The 18,147-nt window shown below is 37.9% G+C and overlaps 1 protein-coding gene across 2 annotated transcripts in view; it reads left to right on the top strand.

Annotated features, from left to right (window-relative positions):
- DGKI (diacylglycerol kinase iota) overlaps window positions 1–18,147 on the top strand; it is a 405,374-nt gene that overhangs the window by 307,926 nt on the left and 79,301 nt on the right. For both annotated transcript variants that reach the window (XM_069461741.1, XM_069461740.1), the window contains 2 exons: window positions 10,136–10,215; window positions 12,421–12,465. In XM_069461741.1, the coding sequence (XP_069317842.1) occupies window positions 10,136–10,215; window positions 12,421–12,465 (125 nt within the window). The remainder of the gene's footprint in view (window positions 1–10,135; window positions 10,216–12,420; window positions 12,466–18,147) is intronic.

The following is an 18,147-nucleotide window of genomic DNA, read 5'->3' as shown; positions in this document are numbered from 1 at the left end:
AAGTGTCAGATAATTAAATCCTTTCCTTTTTTGAAAAATGTTAAGCTTTCAGCTCTTTATTTCCACAGTGATTCCTTGTTGAACGCATCATAGTACCTTGAAGAGAATGAATTAACAGCTGTGAGTTTTCTCCCTTTTTATAAATTCCAGTATCAGTGGACTTAGTGTCAAAGGTGGCTCTTTCTTGCTTTGGCTCTGAAAGGCCTTTGCTTATGTCACAAAGCAGCCAGCTGTGATTCCCCTCATCTCCCTGTAGGTTTGGTGGATTCTTTTATTTACGTGCTTTAGTTTAGGCTCTAGCCTTTAGAGGCTTTGATACAACACATTGCCTGCTATGAAGTTCTCACATACGGTCTGCTGAAATTGGTTTGAAGATTTCGGAATGGCCAGAACATGCTGATAATAGAATTAGGAGGAAAAAGTGATAAATTTAATAAGGCTTAGAGAGGTGACTATGGGATGGATTTGCTGTTGGTGTGTGCTTTATTGGCATGGACTTAATCTTCACAATAACCTACAGGGTAGGTGCCATGATCTCTCAGTACACAGGGCCTTCACATACTATATTGCAAAAGAATCAAGGGCAAGCTAAGCTCACTGAGCAATCAATATGACCAACAGTATCTCTAATTATAATTTTCCTGAATATATTTACTTACCAAGGATAATTAAATATTAAAATGAATTATATGAGAATGCCTGTCATAACAAAACTGCAAAGTTTATAATGTCAAATATTAGCCAGACTGAAAACTAATGTTTAGTAAACACTGTATCAAAAATCCCTGGGAAACATCTCTGAATATCTTATGCATCTGATGTAATGTACTTTTCACACCTCAAGTGAGAGCATGGGTTTTGTTTTATATTTTGTTTAACTGTCAATCAGCTCTTCAGTTCAGTATTGGAAATTTTAGTGTAAGGATTTTAATAGAAAAACAAGTTGTGTGAATTTCTGTAACAATTCTGATTAAAATCTGAGCTGCTCTTGTCATCTCTACTGTCCCAGTAATGGTTAGCATCTGCTCACAATTTCACAGTTGCATTTCCTTGTAAAGTAAGCAAACACTCACTCTAATTCTGTGACCCCTAAATTACAGACAAGGTTATATAGCAAGGCTGTTAACAGTTTTAATAAGCTTGACTGACGATCTATAGGTTCCTCGGAAGCTGACCTGTTGAAAAAGGAGGGGCATGGGGAGACTTTAAAAGTGACCCTACTCATGCCAAGTGAAATATGAAAATATGTCTGAAGTGTGTCTGACTTTGCTCATAGTTTCTGAGTCCCACGGTTCTATTTCTTCGTGCAGGCCTGGAGTTGTTGACCTTGGCTCTGCCTCTCATCTGTTTGCAGGCTTTCTCTAACTTTAAAAGTTTCTTATAAATGAAGGAGCACACTTGCGGAGCTCCATGTGTGGGACTTGTGATTCTGTGCTCACCCTTTGGTCAGCCTGTCATGGTTTCTGTCTTCACTTCTCCAATCTCCATGTTGAAAGCTGGCAGAGACTCCATCCTTCTGTGCAGCCTGAGTTTGATGAAAAGTAGAAATAGCTCAGAATGGGGGCTCTTGAGTAAGAGAAACCTGGAACAGACACTGAGTCATTCTGTTTAGAGTAGTTGTAACATTTAGGGCATGTTACCTAATCTTTGTGGGACTCAGTTTCCTCATTTTAAAATAGGAATAATGACACCCACCTTTCATGATTGTGGCAAAGACTAACACGGTAAAACTGATAACGTTGTCACATGAATGTGAGTTGTTTTCTTCTCCTCTTCTCCTTCCTCCTCACCCTCTGTCCCCTCTCTCCTCTCCTTCTTTGTTCTTCCTCTTCTTCCCACCTCTTCCTCCTCCCCTTCCTTCTCTCCTTCTTCCTACTATATAATCAGTATTATCATTTTCCTGTTCATCCAGACTTATTCTTCCCCTGCCTAAATTTATCGTATTGCATCATGTTATACAACATGCCTTGGGATTATGTATCTTCAGGATCACATGGATTAGGTAATGCTTTCAGAGCACAGGCATAGAATAAGTCTTTTCTGGCTTAGCTGGCTTTTCCAGAAGTGAAGCATGATTTATTCATGTAAGAAAATAAATGACTTCAGCAACCCTGCTTTTCTTCTCAGTGCTACCTCTCTGAACCCCCAGGCTTAGGCTGCAAGGTGAGTGCTCCTAGCTCAGTCAACCTCTGGGGACTCACCATGTTTGCATTTGCATTAATCTCAGATTCTCATCCACTGCGTATTGAATTTTCATTGGCTTCAGCATAATTCAGGCCCCTTTAGTTGAACCAGAATAAAATTTGCTTCAGAGATCCCTGGGGGAGGGGGAGCATAGTTTAACCTCAGAGTTGGTCTACAAGGGTTTTTTGTCTTTCTTCAATCAAATAATTAATTCACTTGAGGAAATTATTTGACTGTCTTTTGCATCATATCTCCTGATCTTTGGAAAACATTTTTCAAGTTTTCTTAGAACTCTCTAGGCACCTTCCATTATAGCCTTTAAGAACTTTGGTTTTTAAAGTTGGGCAATTCAGCCCCACATATAGGGTCTATTCCTTGATTCTCTGCTTGGTCTATTCCCTGATTCTGATTAGCATTTGTGGTGAAATATATATTTTAGGAATCATATTTTGATATATTTTCCTTTAGTGATGTAGACTTTAAAAGTTTCTTATAGATGAAAGAGTACACTTGTGGATTATTTGCTAGAAGATTTTGAATTTGCTGAAGATGAACAGCATTAATTTATGCACTATGTGGCATACATTTGCATAATGAGTTCAAATAGTCCTAACTTCAAGTATAGAAGACAAAATTAATTAGTATGACCTATAGGCATTTTATTTCAAGCATAAAATCCAGAGCATGTACATGTGAAATGTATAATGGATTTCTCAACCAATTAATTTAATCACATTCTGGATTATGAGACATTTAAACAAACAGAGATAGGGAAAGGGGGTTAATGGAGGTCCAAGTGAAGCCTTAGAGGGTACCAGGGCAGGATTCATGTTTTGGCTGGAAAGAAGTAATTGGTAGTATAATTTTCTAAGGGCTGAGGATCACCAGTTAACTCTACAATATCTTTCCTATTTCTATGCCTGAATTTGTCAAAGCATCATCACTGTCTTTGTCTTCTTGGGCTGTCATAACAAAACACTATAGACTGGGTGGCTTAAATAACAGGCTTTTATTCCTCCCAGTTCTGGAAGCAGGAAGTCTAAGATCAGGGTGCAGCATGGTCAGGTTCTGGCAAGGCCTCTGTTTGTGGCTCACAGATGGCTACCTTCTCACTGTGTCCTCAAATATGTGTGTATTAGGATTCTCTAGAGAAATAAAACCAATTGAATATATGTATACATAAGGGGAGATCTATGATGGGAATTGGCTCATACAATTATGGAGGCCAAGAAGTCCTACAATCTGCCATCTGCAAGCTGGAGAACCAGGAAAGCCAGTGGTGTAGATCAGTCCGAGTCCTAGGACCTAAGAGCCAGGGGAGCTGATGTGTACCTTCTAGTCTGAGGGCTTGAGAACTGGGGTGGGTGTGGCAGTGTCACTGGTGTACGTAGCAGAGTCCAAAGGCCAGAGAACCAGGAGCTGTGATGTCTGAGGGAAGGAGAAGATGGGTGTCCAAACTCAAGAAGAGATAATTTGCTCTTCCTCCACCTTTTTGTTCTATCCAGACCCCAAACAAATTGGATGATACCTGCCCACACTGGCAAGGGTGATCTTCTTTACTCACTCTACTGATATAAGTGCTGATCTTTTCTAGAAATACCCTCATAGACACAGCCAGAAATGGTGTTTTACTAGTTATCTGGGCATCTTTTTATCAAATTGACATATATAATTAATTACCACAATGTGTATATAAAATACACAAGTTTAAAGATTAATAGTAAAATAGGCATCCATGTTCCTGTCACTTAAGATTAGAACACAAACAAGTACCTCCCCTCACCATTTTCCTACTGAGATAACCACTATTCTGATTTTTGTATTTGCCATTCTCTATGTTTTGGGGGGGAGGGGAGACAGGGTCTCGCTCTGTCACCCAGACTAGAGTGCATTGGTATCATCGTAGCTCACTGCAACCTCAAACTTTTGGGGTCAGGTGATTCTCCTGCCTCAGCCTCCCCAATACCCAGGACTACAGGCAGGTACTACTACGCCTGGCTAATTTTTGTATTTTTTGTAGAAACGGGGTCTTACTCTTGCTGAGCCTGGTCTTGAACCCCTGAGCTCAAGCGATCCTCTTGCCTCGGCCTCTCAAAGTGCTGGGATTACAGGCGTGAGCCACCACACCCAGCTGCCATTCTCTTGATAGATATATATTTACAATCAATATGTGCATCCCTAAACCAGATGGTTTTGAGAAACTTAATAGCAAACCTGAACCTCCCTGTGTGAAGAAAAGTTGATGTTTTCACTTTTAGATGAAGTTTCCCAAGACAGCTTAAAATTTTCTAGGTCATTCTCTGGTTTTAACTTTCCTGAGTACATGAGCCAATTCTGAGAGGATTAAATGGGCAGGGTAATCACTGAGTGCTGGGAGGCCTTTAGCAGGTGAATTCCAGCTATCGAGAGGAAATACAGTTCCAGGGCTTCTTCAGATTTTTCTGCTTCATTATTATCTAACTCTTGCTTTTACAAATAGGTTAAGACAAAGCACATCTGGGGGTGATATAGTATTATTATTTTATATATATGTATATGTATGTACATACAACTTGTTCAGGCCTTTTTAGGCACTCTATCCATGGATAGAAAGATAAGGGTTATGAGAATTTAAGTGATGACAGCTTTCTACACACCTGTCTCAAGTCACAGTGTACCAGTTGTTTGGTAGCCTAATACATCTGTCATCCTGGGATCTCCCCTTGGAGATTTATTTTGCTTTTCTCCTCTATTGTATTTCCCATTTCTTATATCCCATGCATTCATTCCCCATTCTTGCTGCAAACTTAACTTTTGTTGAAGCAAATAATCCAGTAGCGTCTTCTGAGGTGTGGTCAGATGCGTCACCCATGTGCCACTGGCCCCATGCCCCAGTAGCTTCTTGATGGAGGGTGTGTTCTGTAAAAACTCCTGGCCTTGTTTGGTCATTTGGGTTATGTGCAAAAGTCTTGGAATTTTGAAGGCATTGTTTCATTGCCTGCCTTACTGTATGGTTGCCTTTGAGAAGTTCAAAATCATTCTAACTTCTGATCCTTTATATGTGATCTGGTTTTTCCTCTCTGGAAGCTTGTAGACTCCTCTTTTTGTCCGCAATATTCTTAAATTTCACAGTAAAATGTCTTCATATTTTTCTATAGTTATTGTGTGGAGCACTTGTTGGATCATTTCAGTTTGGAAACTAATGTTCTTCAGTTCTAGGAAATATTCTTGATTTTCTTTTTCTTGTAATTACCCCTCTTTATTTTTCTCTTGTTCTTGGAACTCCTGTTATTTGGATGTGGATCTCTTGGACTAGTCATCTACTTTTCTTAGCTTTTCTCTCCTCCTTTTCATCTCTTATCTTTGCTCTACCTTTGTGGAGATTTTCTCAACTTTATCTTTGAAACTTTCCATTGAATTCTCTGTTTATTCTATCAAGTTTCTGTTTTTAAAGGGTTTTTCATTTTTTGTTATTCTTTGATTAATACTCCTTCAAATTCTTTATCTCTTTTAATATTATTATATTTTCATTTCATGGGTGGACCATTTTCTCTTAATACTCTGAGTATATTAAAGATATTGTTAAAAGCCTTTTCCTCCTTGCAAGTTATATTTTAATCTGTTTTCGTTTGGTCCGTAGCTTCTGTATTAGAGTGAGTTCTCAATTTTCTGATCATTTTTGACTTTCTCCTCATTATTGAAAGTGAGAGACATAAAAGCTGACTGGAAGTTCTAAACTCATGAGCAAAACTTATTAACTTCATGCTTCAGTGTAGAGGAACTAGGGAAACCATTTTCTGGGAATGACTATCATTTCTCCCCTTAGACCTTATGTTAGAGGTGCCTTAGCTTTAGAGGGCCCTACCATGGCTGTTTTCTGGCTTTTCCCTGCTTCATGGGATGATGTAACTAAAGTGCTAAGGAAAAGGGCTCACTGAGGGCTTGCTCTACCCCCTTTTAGACTATGTTTTGGGTTCTTAGAATTCCTGCCCCAACAGCCCCAAACCTGCTTCCAGGATATGCACAAGGGTCTTCTTCTGGTGTGGTCTGCCAGGAGCCATGCATAATGGGTATAAGACTAAGCCCCCATGGGGCAGCTATGTGCATGAGGTTGGAGGTACGATCTGGAACATCTGCATGCATATGCACAAGGCCTTCCGTGTTTTGGATGGAGCTAGGAAATGGAAAGAGAAAGGGGTCTGGCTATGGGCCACAAACATGTTGTGTCTCAACATTCCATGGAGTACAAGAATTACAGATTTCAACACCTCATTCAGGTATCTACAAAGGTATATTTATCAAGGTAGGAAGATTGAACATATTTAATAGTTTGGGGATTTCACATTAAACTGATAAATACATAGATATATGGAGCCCAGTGAGGGGAGAAAACTGGAATCACTGCATTCTGCAGATGATCAGTTAATCCCCATTTTATGTAAGGTAACTGCACCTGCCAAGAGTAAGGGGTGGGAATCTAGTGATCTAATATCCATTGATCCTATTTTAGCTGCCTCCTTTATCCTCAGTTCCTAAGGCACCTGGTATGCCAGTTTGTAAGCCTTTGGAGGATTTTGCAGTATAGATTATGTTGGTTCTCATCCATCTTCACCCTTGGTTTAGGATTGGACTCTGTAAGCATTCTGAGTCAGTTACCAATTTTCCATCTGCTTCATCTGTTACTATTTTCTCCTTACAATTTCTCCTCATTTTTGTTGGTTTATGTCTTTTTAAAACTCACTTACTGTAGCTTAGTGGCATTTCTGTTGAGAGAGAAGTATGTATGTTAAATCTGCCATCTTAATCTAGAAACCAGCTTATTCTTTTTGCTTAGTTAGAACTTGTAAATTCCATGTAATCCCTCCAATAAAAGTTTCATTATGTAGGTTGAGTATTGACTGATGCTTATTGGAGTTAAACAATGTCTCTGAGACCAAAATAAAATTAATCGTTGAGTCAGGGGTAGTGACACCAAGGCTTGGGTCATAAGCATTCTCACCACTCCTCCTAATTAAAATCGAGGAGATGCCAATGAAGATTGGCAGTTGGTTATCAATAGTGTAAAAGGAAGCTGGTAATTTTCCACAAGTTTCTGCTTTTTCTTCACCATGTAAAGCCCCAAATGGAAGTGTCAGATTATGGTATTTTTGTACTAAAGTTATTTTTCCTATTGCAGAAAGAGTGAAAATCAATTTTAAATACACAGGAATCTAACTTATGAAACTATGGGTAGCTAATCCTCATATTAATAGTGTTATGATATATTAAAAGATATCCATTTTTATCTAAAGTTGCTCAAAAGATAGTGAAAGGAGTGAGGGAGAACATTGAAATTTCAGTAATCCATTTTTAAATATAGTGTTGCATTGTATCTTTGCAAAGTCCTATAAGATACCTATTCTAAACACCATAGTCTTCAAACCAAGGTTCAGAGGCATGAGTAACTTTCAAGACCAAGCAGATAACTTTAGTAATTTGCAAGACCAAAGCAGTGCTGACATTTGACTTGGTAGTGAATGACTGTGAATCTTTTCTATTGCATATTGCTGCCTTCTTAGAAAAAGTTGATAGTTGTTGGTAATCATGCTATGAAATTGTAGTAGAGAATGCCTTTTCCTTTCTTTTTCCCCCCCAATTAATAGCTAAGTCTTGTTCAATAAAAAGCAGTTGCTCTTACTCAGCTCCTTGAGGAATAGGTGAAATTGTTGATTTTATACCTATAGTAGAAAGGAATGACATATCTTTGAAAACTTTTTCCTAACAATTCCTTCTGGATTCTAGGTCTTGAATATACAGTCTCTAATTGTAGTTTAAAGTATCTACCACCAAGTACATTGAGTTTATACTGGGGGGACCAGACTAACTCCAAGTATTGATAATAGAAAGAAATCAGAAGTATTGGCAGGATTCCTGCATTTCTATAAGCTGTGGCTCCTAATTTAAGTAAATCAATAAATATTGATTAGAATCTATTTCTCTATATTTACACATTTGAAGAAATATCATTAAGCAAGAGTACAATATGGACTCTCATGTTAATTACAGCAATATTACATTTCTACAAACTTTGACTCACTATTTAGGCCTAAATTCTAGCTTTTCCTCATCATTCCTCAAATATTAGAAATCCTCATTCTACCTTTACCTTGATGGCTCACCTTATTTGGATCTTTTTAGTAGTCTAACTGAGAATGATTGCTTTGATTAGTACTTTCACTTATTGAATTTCCTTTCCATTCCCTTCAAAGATATGTGATTACTGTGCTGAGAACGTTTTTGATGCTTCTGTTTATCTTCAAAAATAAGGGAAAAATATTCTTCCAGATTATTATTCCCCCAAATATATGACAGTTCTTTGCCTACCCTGGAAAATTGACTTGCCCCTGAAAGACACACTTTCTGTTTCACATTTGAACTGTCTCTAAGCTTATATTCTTCCTTCTTTTACCATCATTTATTGAATATCTACCATTTCTCTACCAAGCATTGGAGAAGTGAAGGTAAACAATCCATACTCAATCACAGACTTCCATAGCTCGATAAGGTGACAGAGGCATTAAAGCTTTGTATATGCAGGACTTCAGATGCCTAAAGGAATTGGGCGGCGGGTATTGATTGGCTATCCCTAGTGGAAACCAATCTAGGAGGTAATATTGAGAAATAAACTCTATTTCTTTTTCTCTAGACCTCCCTTGCTCCTCTAGCTAAAAGATCAAATGGGCTCCATATCCTTTAGGGAACCTAAGGTCTACCCCTCAGACAAGAGTTAGTCCTTCTCTTCTAATAGTTTTCAAATGACTAAGTTCGTACACTTAATATAGCCTATGTTTTATTTATTTATTATTTACTTTTTTTGTTTATATGTATGCCTTCTCTACTATTTTGAGAGTTCTTCAAGATTTTTTTCATACATTTTAAATGTATCTTATGCTGCATATTATTAATTTTTAAAGCCCTAGCACTTTGCATTTTCAGTTGGAGTTATTAATGGTTCAGTTTTAAGAATAAGTTCAGTGAGTGAAGGATTTCAAAAAATTCTTAGTGAGCACTAATGTCATATCATCTGCTTGCTAGTTTCTAGTCAATTAATTCAAGACTTTGAAATGTTTTTGTTAAATCATGGATTTAATAGTGTAACTGTACTTTTCAAATAAGAAATATGCAAATACATCTTTTGAAGTTTTGGGAAGGAGATAATTTTTCAGTATTTCGAGAATCTTATGATTATAGGAGGTTCTATCTACTAAAGCCACTGTGTGACATTTGCCACTGTATAAGTAGGATTTCTTACAAGGTGTATGACTGAGCTGCTGTTATTGTTTCCTGAGGTTCTCCTGTTAACACAACTTCTGACCATCTTTAAAATCAGTCAGATTTTTAAGCTGTGCACCTTCTAGAAGTTTTTCTTTTCTTTCTCTTTTTTTAAACATTTCATATCTTTAGTTCTGGTGTTGGCCACCAGGTAGCAACAGTGCCTTGAGTAGCTCAAGTCTCATAAATAGGAAACTGTTGCAAATTGACAAAAAGATTAAGTCACATACATTCAGGAGGGAAAGATAAATAAGTGTCAAGAATCATGAATTTTTAATTCCTCCCTGGGACTGTGTCCTCATGCTGTCTGTTGCAAATGCAGGCACAAATTACACAGTGGCCATGAGCAGCCTCCTAGTCCTGCCAATCCATTGTTACTGTGACATGACACTCAATCTCAGGGCTACTGAGACAAAATGAGATGAAGGGCAGGTGGCAAGGGGCACGTGGATCATGCAAGGAAAGCGTATGACAACCGTAGACAAGAGGAGATTGAAATCATGAAGGAGGTGTAGGGAGAGGGTGCTTATTTCTTTTTATGGAAATATCCCCAAACCCATAATATTTATGAGATTGTTTTTTAACCATAAGAAACACATTTATGCCAATCTAGAAAAATCAGATATGTTATTTTAGATTTTTCTTCTTCCTTCACCCTCAGCCATACCTCTGGGTATTCTAGTTGTGCGTGGAGACTGTGATTTGGAGACTTGCCGTATGTACATAGACCGCCTACAGGAGGTGAGTTTATTTAGCCAATTTTTTATTCTTCTTAGCTTTCCATTTTTGTAATCAATTACTAGCCATATATATTTGCTTCTGAAATGGTGCATTTGGGGAGGAAATGAATATGTGGCAGCCTTGTCCTTTAAGCATTCACTGCATGTCTCCCTCCTCCAAGCCCTTGGCTCTTTTCCTCCTCTGGTGGTTGAAATGGGAAAGGATTGATTGGGTTAACTACAGGGTGCTGTTGCACTAGTGTGTCCCATAACTATAGCTTGGAACTTCTTGCCAGACTACATAACTGTATTTTTTGAGCTATACAGAATTTCAAAGGGCATTGATAAATAATGATAGGAAACAGAGATTATTTAATGTTTTGTGTCTAGCACAGACTTCTATAAGAAACAGCTAGATTTTTTAAAAAATGAAACTTCTGTAGGAAAGAAAAATCTTCTATATTTCATAGGAATTTGTCAGAGCACAAAAAGGTAATCTATTATTTTTTTTCCCTTAATCTGGCCTTGGCATAGGGAAACAGAAAGGAAGTAATCGCATATATAATATTCCCAGGAATTTGACTTGCGTCAGCAAAGCCAAGAGACCCAGACTCATCATTACAATTGTTGTTGGTTGTTTTTGCAAAATTTTGAGGGGGAGTATTAATTGTCTTCATTCCACAAATGGCAAAAAGCATAATAGTTTCTTTCTCATTGTTTCTTGTTGAAAGACACATATTAGAGTCACTTTTCTCAGGTGAGACCTAGACATTTGTGTTTTTAAAGCTGTTGTGTGATTCTGATAGATACCCCTTGATAAGCAACTCTCTCCCAGATAGCACATTATATATAAGTGAATATCATAAATAAAGTAGATGTATAGTGTTTAGAATCACTTCAAGTTGTAGCCATTTAGCTTTGGATATTAGATTCTATTTCTCTTCCTAGAAATAAATTCGGGTGAAAGGCATACAGTGATGTGAAAAATTACTAATTTTGAGAAATAGATGCCAAATTTTGAATACTAATATGGGTGAGAGAAGAAGAGTCTATACATTTTATACTCATGACTTCCTTTAACTATTTCAACTGAGAATAACTACTTAAATAAGTTAGAATCTGTATACTTTTAGCATGTGACTCAGGTCCGAATCTGTATTTCCAGGACCTCTAGTATCTCATTTTTCAAAATAATTTTTGTATTTTATGGTGGAATTTCACTCAACAAACCTGTAGTAAAAAAGGGAATCCTAATCAGTACCAAACCTTTTTTTAAAAAAAACCAAACACTTGGGTAACTTTGTTTACAAGACTTTACAATAGTCAAATACATGATTGATAAATTGATTTTGCTGAAGAACAACTTAACTGACTTCTTGGTATACTCCTGACACCAATATTCAACTAAAAGTAGGATTCTAAAAAAAGAGGAAAGAATGAACTCAGCAAATAAAGAGGAAAAGTTTTAAAACTCACTTGGGCACAGAGAGTAAGTAGATGAAGCCCTGTGGGAAGCAGGTGTCAGGACAAAGGTGCTCAGAAGTGCTGACATCTGTAAATAGAATCACCGCACTCATTAGCAGGGAAACCTGGGAGACATGACAACAGTGACAACTTGGTTATAAAAGTTTATAAAGGGAGTCAGGCTTTTAGAATCTGCCAGTAAAACCTCATTAATTTCAACCCTGTTAATTTGCCCTTCGTGATAATACAGAAATGGTCGGTGATTTTCTCATTGCAGTCTGTGAAAACCCGTTTGCCAAGCAACTTATCAGGATAAACACAATTACCATGACAGTATGTATTTGATCTAAGATAAAGAAATTCTTTCCAAGTGTTTAAAGGGACTTCAGAAGCCTTCTTCACGAGCCAAAAGTTCAGAAGAAAATTAAACATGATCCTCATTTATTATAACAAAATTGCCTGTTCTTTACTTTTGATCTCCTCTATCCTTGAAATTATAATACATCATTCACCTCTAAACACTATTTAGGATTTACAAGTTTCAATAGCTAAATGACCTTCTTTCAGTCTAGCTTGCTGTGCTTTTATTATTTCTGGCATCACCTTCTTTGTTTAGCCTTGATGGATTTGGGTGAGTTAGATGCTTTCCAGATGAGCATAATAACATTAAATTGGGAGTTCAGTTGATAGAGTTGTGGGGCAGCTTGTTCAAACTAATTTTAAGGTACAGATTTTTTTTTTTTTTTTTCATTTTTCTCATTAGGACCTGCAGTCAGTTTCTTCTGGCTCCCAGAGAGTTCATTACCAGGTAACACATAATTGACTCTCCTTGTTTCTTACCTTCTGGCCAAAAGAAGTCCATCTTTCAATTAATGTCTCATTTTGATTGAGAGTCCTCATCTTCCCTAGGGATAAAGTTCATTCCAAGAACCTAGTAAGGTTGTTATTCTGATTCTTTTGCATTTTTCTGATTTGCCTAGTCTAGCAGAAATATGGACTGTGGACTTTTCCCCAGATCATTTAGAAAAGATTATGAAATGAAGTGCTTTCAGTGACAAATATCAGAAAATTCAACTCAAGCTAGCTTAGCAAAGAAAGGGCTATTGATTCCCATAAGCAAAAAGTCCAGATCAAGGGTGGATTTCATGTCCCATTTGGTCCTGGTTCATACTCTGTTTTTCTGCTGGTCCTTCTGCTTTGTTCTCCTCTTTCTGTCAGTTTCATCCTGGGCTAGATGTTTTCGTGGTCCAAGATGGCTGCCATTAGTAACCAGGGCTGTATGTTTTTTCCTTCACATCCAGGGAAGAGAATTCTTTGCTTCCCATAATCATTAAGCAAAAGTTCTAAAATGTAATGTGATTGGTTCATCCTTGTCTTTTGGACAAGAGCTAGTAAACTCAGTCTGCCTCTCTCTCTTATATGACCCATGTAAAGTCCGTGAGAGAACACTCAGTTATCCTTTGCCCCAACAAACTTTGGGAGAGCAGTTTCTTCCCAACTTCCGTGTCCTTCCTGTGTTGCACAGACATCTTCAACCATCCTCTTACCATTAGATTTCTCAGGCACAATGCAGACACCAGTACACAGTATCACCTCAAACTGCAAGGGGCCCATACTATGCTCTTTGAGTGGTCCCATTAAAGCCTTTTTTTTGAAAGCCCCCTGTACCCTGCCCTGTTGGGAGGGGTATGTGGGAGTCACAGCATGCCAGCAACTCTCTGCAAATAAATCTCCACAGGTCCTTTTATACCTCCATGTGAGGAGGGATTTAAGTTATGTTTAAATTTGTAAATCCTAGTTTAACACCTCACTTTCGATTTTGGTGTCTTATTTTCCTACGCCTGAAACTTCCAGCTTAACATCCTTTAGCATAAACAACAAAAACAACAATGTAAAGAAAACTCTATATCTTGTAGCCTTCCAGGTAGATTTCTTCCTGGGCCAATAGATACTCACTACCCTCAGCCAGAACAGCTTATTTATCTTTAGGCTTAATGATAGGAGTGGTCTTTATGTTCTTTTTTGTTTATTTTTTGAACAACATATCATACAATTTTAGAGCTCTTTTTTTCCCTCTGGCTGCAACCAAAGGAAAGAGAAGTCACTTAGGTGTGTTTACATTGAAGAAAATAAACTACTTCTAGACTGTTTTTTACTGACTGTTAAAAGGTAAATTTCTACCTTCTTTTTTTATAGATAGACTACAACATTCCTCACATTGGCTATTTGCATATTTCCCTAGACCCGCTAGGTGTAATTTTATTTTTAAAAATGTGCTTTTACAGGCTAGAACTGATTGCGAACAATTGGCAGTGGTCATTATAAGACTGTGAAGGTCTGTTTTTATAAAATAATTTGTACTTTTTACTTCTGTGTGTTTTGAACCTTTGCAACTTTATCGTAATATTTTAAGCACTTATCCTAACTACTTTTATGCAAATAATGCCCTTATTATCCTGCCTTATGTCATGTAGTCATTTTGGTGTGAAAGTTTTGATTGTGAATATTTTGTGCCATATTTTCTTTATGCCATGTTTGTACACATCTACACAGATAAGGGATGGATGAGATTCTAGAATGTGATGAAGATATCTGTTTCATTTATTGTTTGGTAATAAAAACATACAGAAGGATTAAGGATATTTTTCTGAGTATGTCAAAATATCGCTGCATATTTTGTTGACTTGCAGTCAAGTCAAACCCTGGTGTCAAAACTGCTGCATTATAAATGTCACATGAGAAGGTTTTTCAACATGTAGGATAACCAATGCCGTGATCAAGGATGAGTGCCAGGAGTGTCACCTTTCCCCATACCCGTCCTCCAGATGATGGATGGAGGGAGCAGAGCTATAAAAAGCAGGGGCCTTTGACTATTAAGGGATGGCTGGAACAAAAAAGATCTGAAGAGCCCAGGATCTGCTCATTAAACAGGAAGTGTAACTGAGAGAGAGACTGAGTTAGGATTAACATGGCCAGGGCATAGGGAGAACGTGGTGAGGAATTTCCGGAGCAGAGCATGGATTGCTGGTTGAGGCAAGAAGCTGAGGGAGATAAACTTTCACACTTGGCTGAGATCCTCAGTGGAGGAATGAGTTGGAGGAATGGGGAATAGAGTTCTGTGTTAGACATACTGATGTCAATATGCCTTAGATCTAAGAGGTTTGGTGAGTAGGAAGTTGAGTATGTGACTTTTAAAGCTTATTAAAAAATTTAGGCCCAGAGATAGAAATTGGAGAGTTCTCTGCAAATGGATAGTGCATAAAACTACAAAGCTGGAAGAGATCCCTTCGGGAGAGTTTAGATAAAGAGGGCCCAATGCCATATCTGTACTTATTCATCAGTCAGCAAGAGCACAGGTTGAAGAGAGCAATCAGTCAAGAAGACCCATGGAAATTGAGACGAACAGCAGGAGAGCTGGGAGTCAGGAGGAAGTGGTATCATGGAAGCCAAGAATGAACTGTATTTCAGAAAAGGAAGAGTGAGGGACTGTGTTAGATGCTGTTGAGAGGCTGAGATAATGTGATTGATTTCTATGTTGTTTCTAGGGGTACATAGTATAAAGTACATGAGATATAGGTGCTATTAATTTTTATGTAGAAAGAGACAAAACCAACTGTCAGGAAATTTAATACTAAATCTTTTGTTTCTTAATGCAGAAACCGATGATATCAGATTCCCTAGTTGGTCCCAGTGGAGGTTGGGGGTGTTGTTGGATTAAAAACTGTAAGAAACATGAACAACTAAATGCCTTAAATGCTTTTTAATGAGCTTTCTTTCGTATGAGATGGCATTAAATATGCTTGGAGAATTAATCGTGAAAAGAATGAGTAAACACCAGTAAGTTTGAAAACTTGAGAAATTCCTGTCAGCTCACTAATTTGCAGCTGGGATTTTAGCTGACTCTTTTCTAAGGCTAGGAAAAAAACTCGAGAGAAAAGCAGTCTTTAGAAAGGTGTACATGTGCCCAAGATACCTTATTAGTGAGCCATATGGCAGTTCCTCACCACTTAAGCATTTCATTGCTTTGGTTTCTTCCTTTTTCGAATACATAGTGAACTGCCAACAAAGCACTGAGGCTCAAAAATGACACCTCATGTTAACCTAACAAGGCATTATGGGTCATACAAAAATGTGTTGGCTATTTTTAGCCTGCTGAAAATTCCTGCCTATGCCATCTCTGAGGTCAAAATACAAAGGCCCCCTCCACCATAATAGCATCTATGTAACCTGTAACTAATATATAAGATGAGCAAAATGCATTGTGCTTGCAGATTTAAGATATCCTTGAGATTGGCAAATAAATTAAGATCCATGAAGAAATTAGACTCTATCTAGCTATGTGATAAAGATGCTTCCTTAGGCCACCTATGAGGAGACAATTCCTTCTTTGCTTCCTTCCTAGAAATCATTATATTCCTTCTTAACACCAAGTCATAAAATTACTAAGGTTCTCAACTCCTGGAAGATTTTACACCTGAACAGGTGACATTTGGCAGTGTCTGGAGACATTTTGTTGGAATCTATTGAGTAAAGGCAAAGGAAGCTGTTAAACACCTTGTAATGCACAGGGAAGCCCCTGCCACAAAGAGTTATCCATCCATCCCAATGTCAATAGTGCAGAACTTGAGAAACTCTGAGTCGTTCTGATGGTTCTCAGGACATAACTGGGGACCACGGGAGGGTGTAAGTCCTAGATGAGGGAAGGGGAAGGATAAAGAAAGAGGAGCAGGAAGAGAAGTAGTGTGCGAAAATAGGAAGAGGCATCTGTAGATACTGTAAGGTAGAATATAGAGAGAACCAGGAGCAATTAGGGGTCTTTCGTAGACATCCTGGGTTCCCCCTATTTTCCCAGGGTGATGCTCTGTGGGGCACTAGATATTTTGTGTTATTTCTTGATATTTTGGTGACTACCATAGGATTCAATGGCAGGCACAAAAAGGGATTCATCTAGGTGATTCCTTTCTCTAAGAATTAATTTACATGAAAATAACACTAGAATGATTGGGATATTTAAAAATAGATGTAACATTTTTGAAAAGTCCTTTCATCCTTTAGAACAGTACCGATGTCTTCACTTCCATAAGAAAAAACTCTTGATCACATCTGAGTCTCCATCCATTTGGTCATCCTCTGATCTCTTTTTCCCCCACACCTGCTCTTCTGGAGGATGGGTCTGTGTTGTAGTCCAGGAAAGCTCTGTCCAGGCCTCGGCAAACAGCATTTTCCCACAAATGTTTCATTTATTCCCCTTCCCTTTGTTCTGGCTGTCTGTGGTCATCTCCCTCCTTTCTCTGTAATCTCTTCCTCGTTCATTTGTTTTCTGGATTCTAGAAGAGTCTTTCGGTGGATAGTGTGAGGCAAGGTTTAGAGAGTCTTCTTGGGAATTAATTGATCTTATTTTAGAGAAAAGCAGGGGTCAGCTAGGAACTTTGGAGAATGCTGTTCCTTTGGACTAGATCGAAGCTGTCAGAATGGGTCACATGAGGAGTTAAAGACTTGGCTCGGGCCAGGTCTGTTGGCTGTTCCAAGTAAAGGCAGCACTGCTAACACACACACAGAGTGTGATTATTGTCAGTGGAGGATCTTCTCACACAAATTGACTCTTGAAAATGCTAGAATGTCTCTCATTTCTATCTCATTTCCATCACTATTTCTTCATCGGCCAAAGCTGGCTCTCAGCCTGGCCATCCCATTTCTGCATTCCTGTGCTATAGGAGTCGTGGGTGGTAAAGTAGGTTCGAGGTGAAAGTGTTTTGAAATATAAAAATAACAGGAGCTTGTCTATTAATTGGGACTATAGTTAGGCAGAGACACATAAAGACAGATTTGTATGCAACTTGGTGATAGAAAAAAATGTGGGAGATGTTCGGGTAGACACATGAGAAATTTGGGTGGGTGAACTAGAGAAAAATTTAAAAGGAAGATGCTTATTGACTGGACATTATTAAATGAAGCAGAGATTCCCAACCCAAAGGACTTTTGCTTTGCCTCTGCTTACATCTTTACTAAATTTTGTGAAAGGAAAAGAATTTCATTCACAATGAAGGTATAGTTAGACACCAGGTGAATGTTGCTTAATTAGAGAAGTTACTGGGGTGTGTAATGGGGCTGCTGTGCCTTCATTAAATTATGTGTGCATCAGCTGTGAGTAATTGAATGTAAATTAAGGGCAAGTGTAGCATATGCATGCCAAATAGTGGTTCAGATGATTTTCTCATCAATTTTATATAATTCATGCCAGTTGGCTTTCAGAAATATATGTATGAGAAATATCAGGTTTGCTTTTATGCATGTGGCTATATTTTTAGCATGAGAGACAGATTTTCCATTAACATATATCAAAAAAGAAAATTCGCATATCAGAGATTTTTGAAATGAGCAGTTTTTGTTAATATTATTCATTTAAAGAGCATGTAATTTTAGAAGATTATTATATTTAAAATAGAAAGGAGCATGGTACATCTAAGGTTACGTTATTTGGCCCACATTA

Source organism: Eulemur rufifrons, chromosome 29, assembly GCF_041146395.1.
Source record: "Eulemur rufifrons isolate Redbay chromosome 29, OSU_ERuf_1, whole genome shotgun sequence".
NCBI lineage: Eukaryota > Metazoa > Chordata > Mammalia > Primates > Lemuridae > Eulemur > Eulemur rufifrons.
Note: the sequence above shows the minus strand (reverse complement) of the source record. Positions and strands in the feature narration are given on the sequence as shown.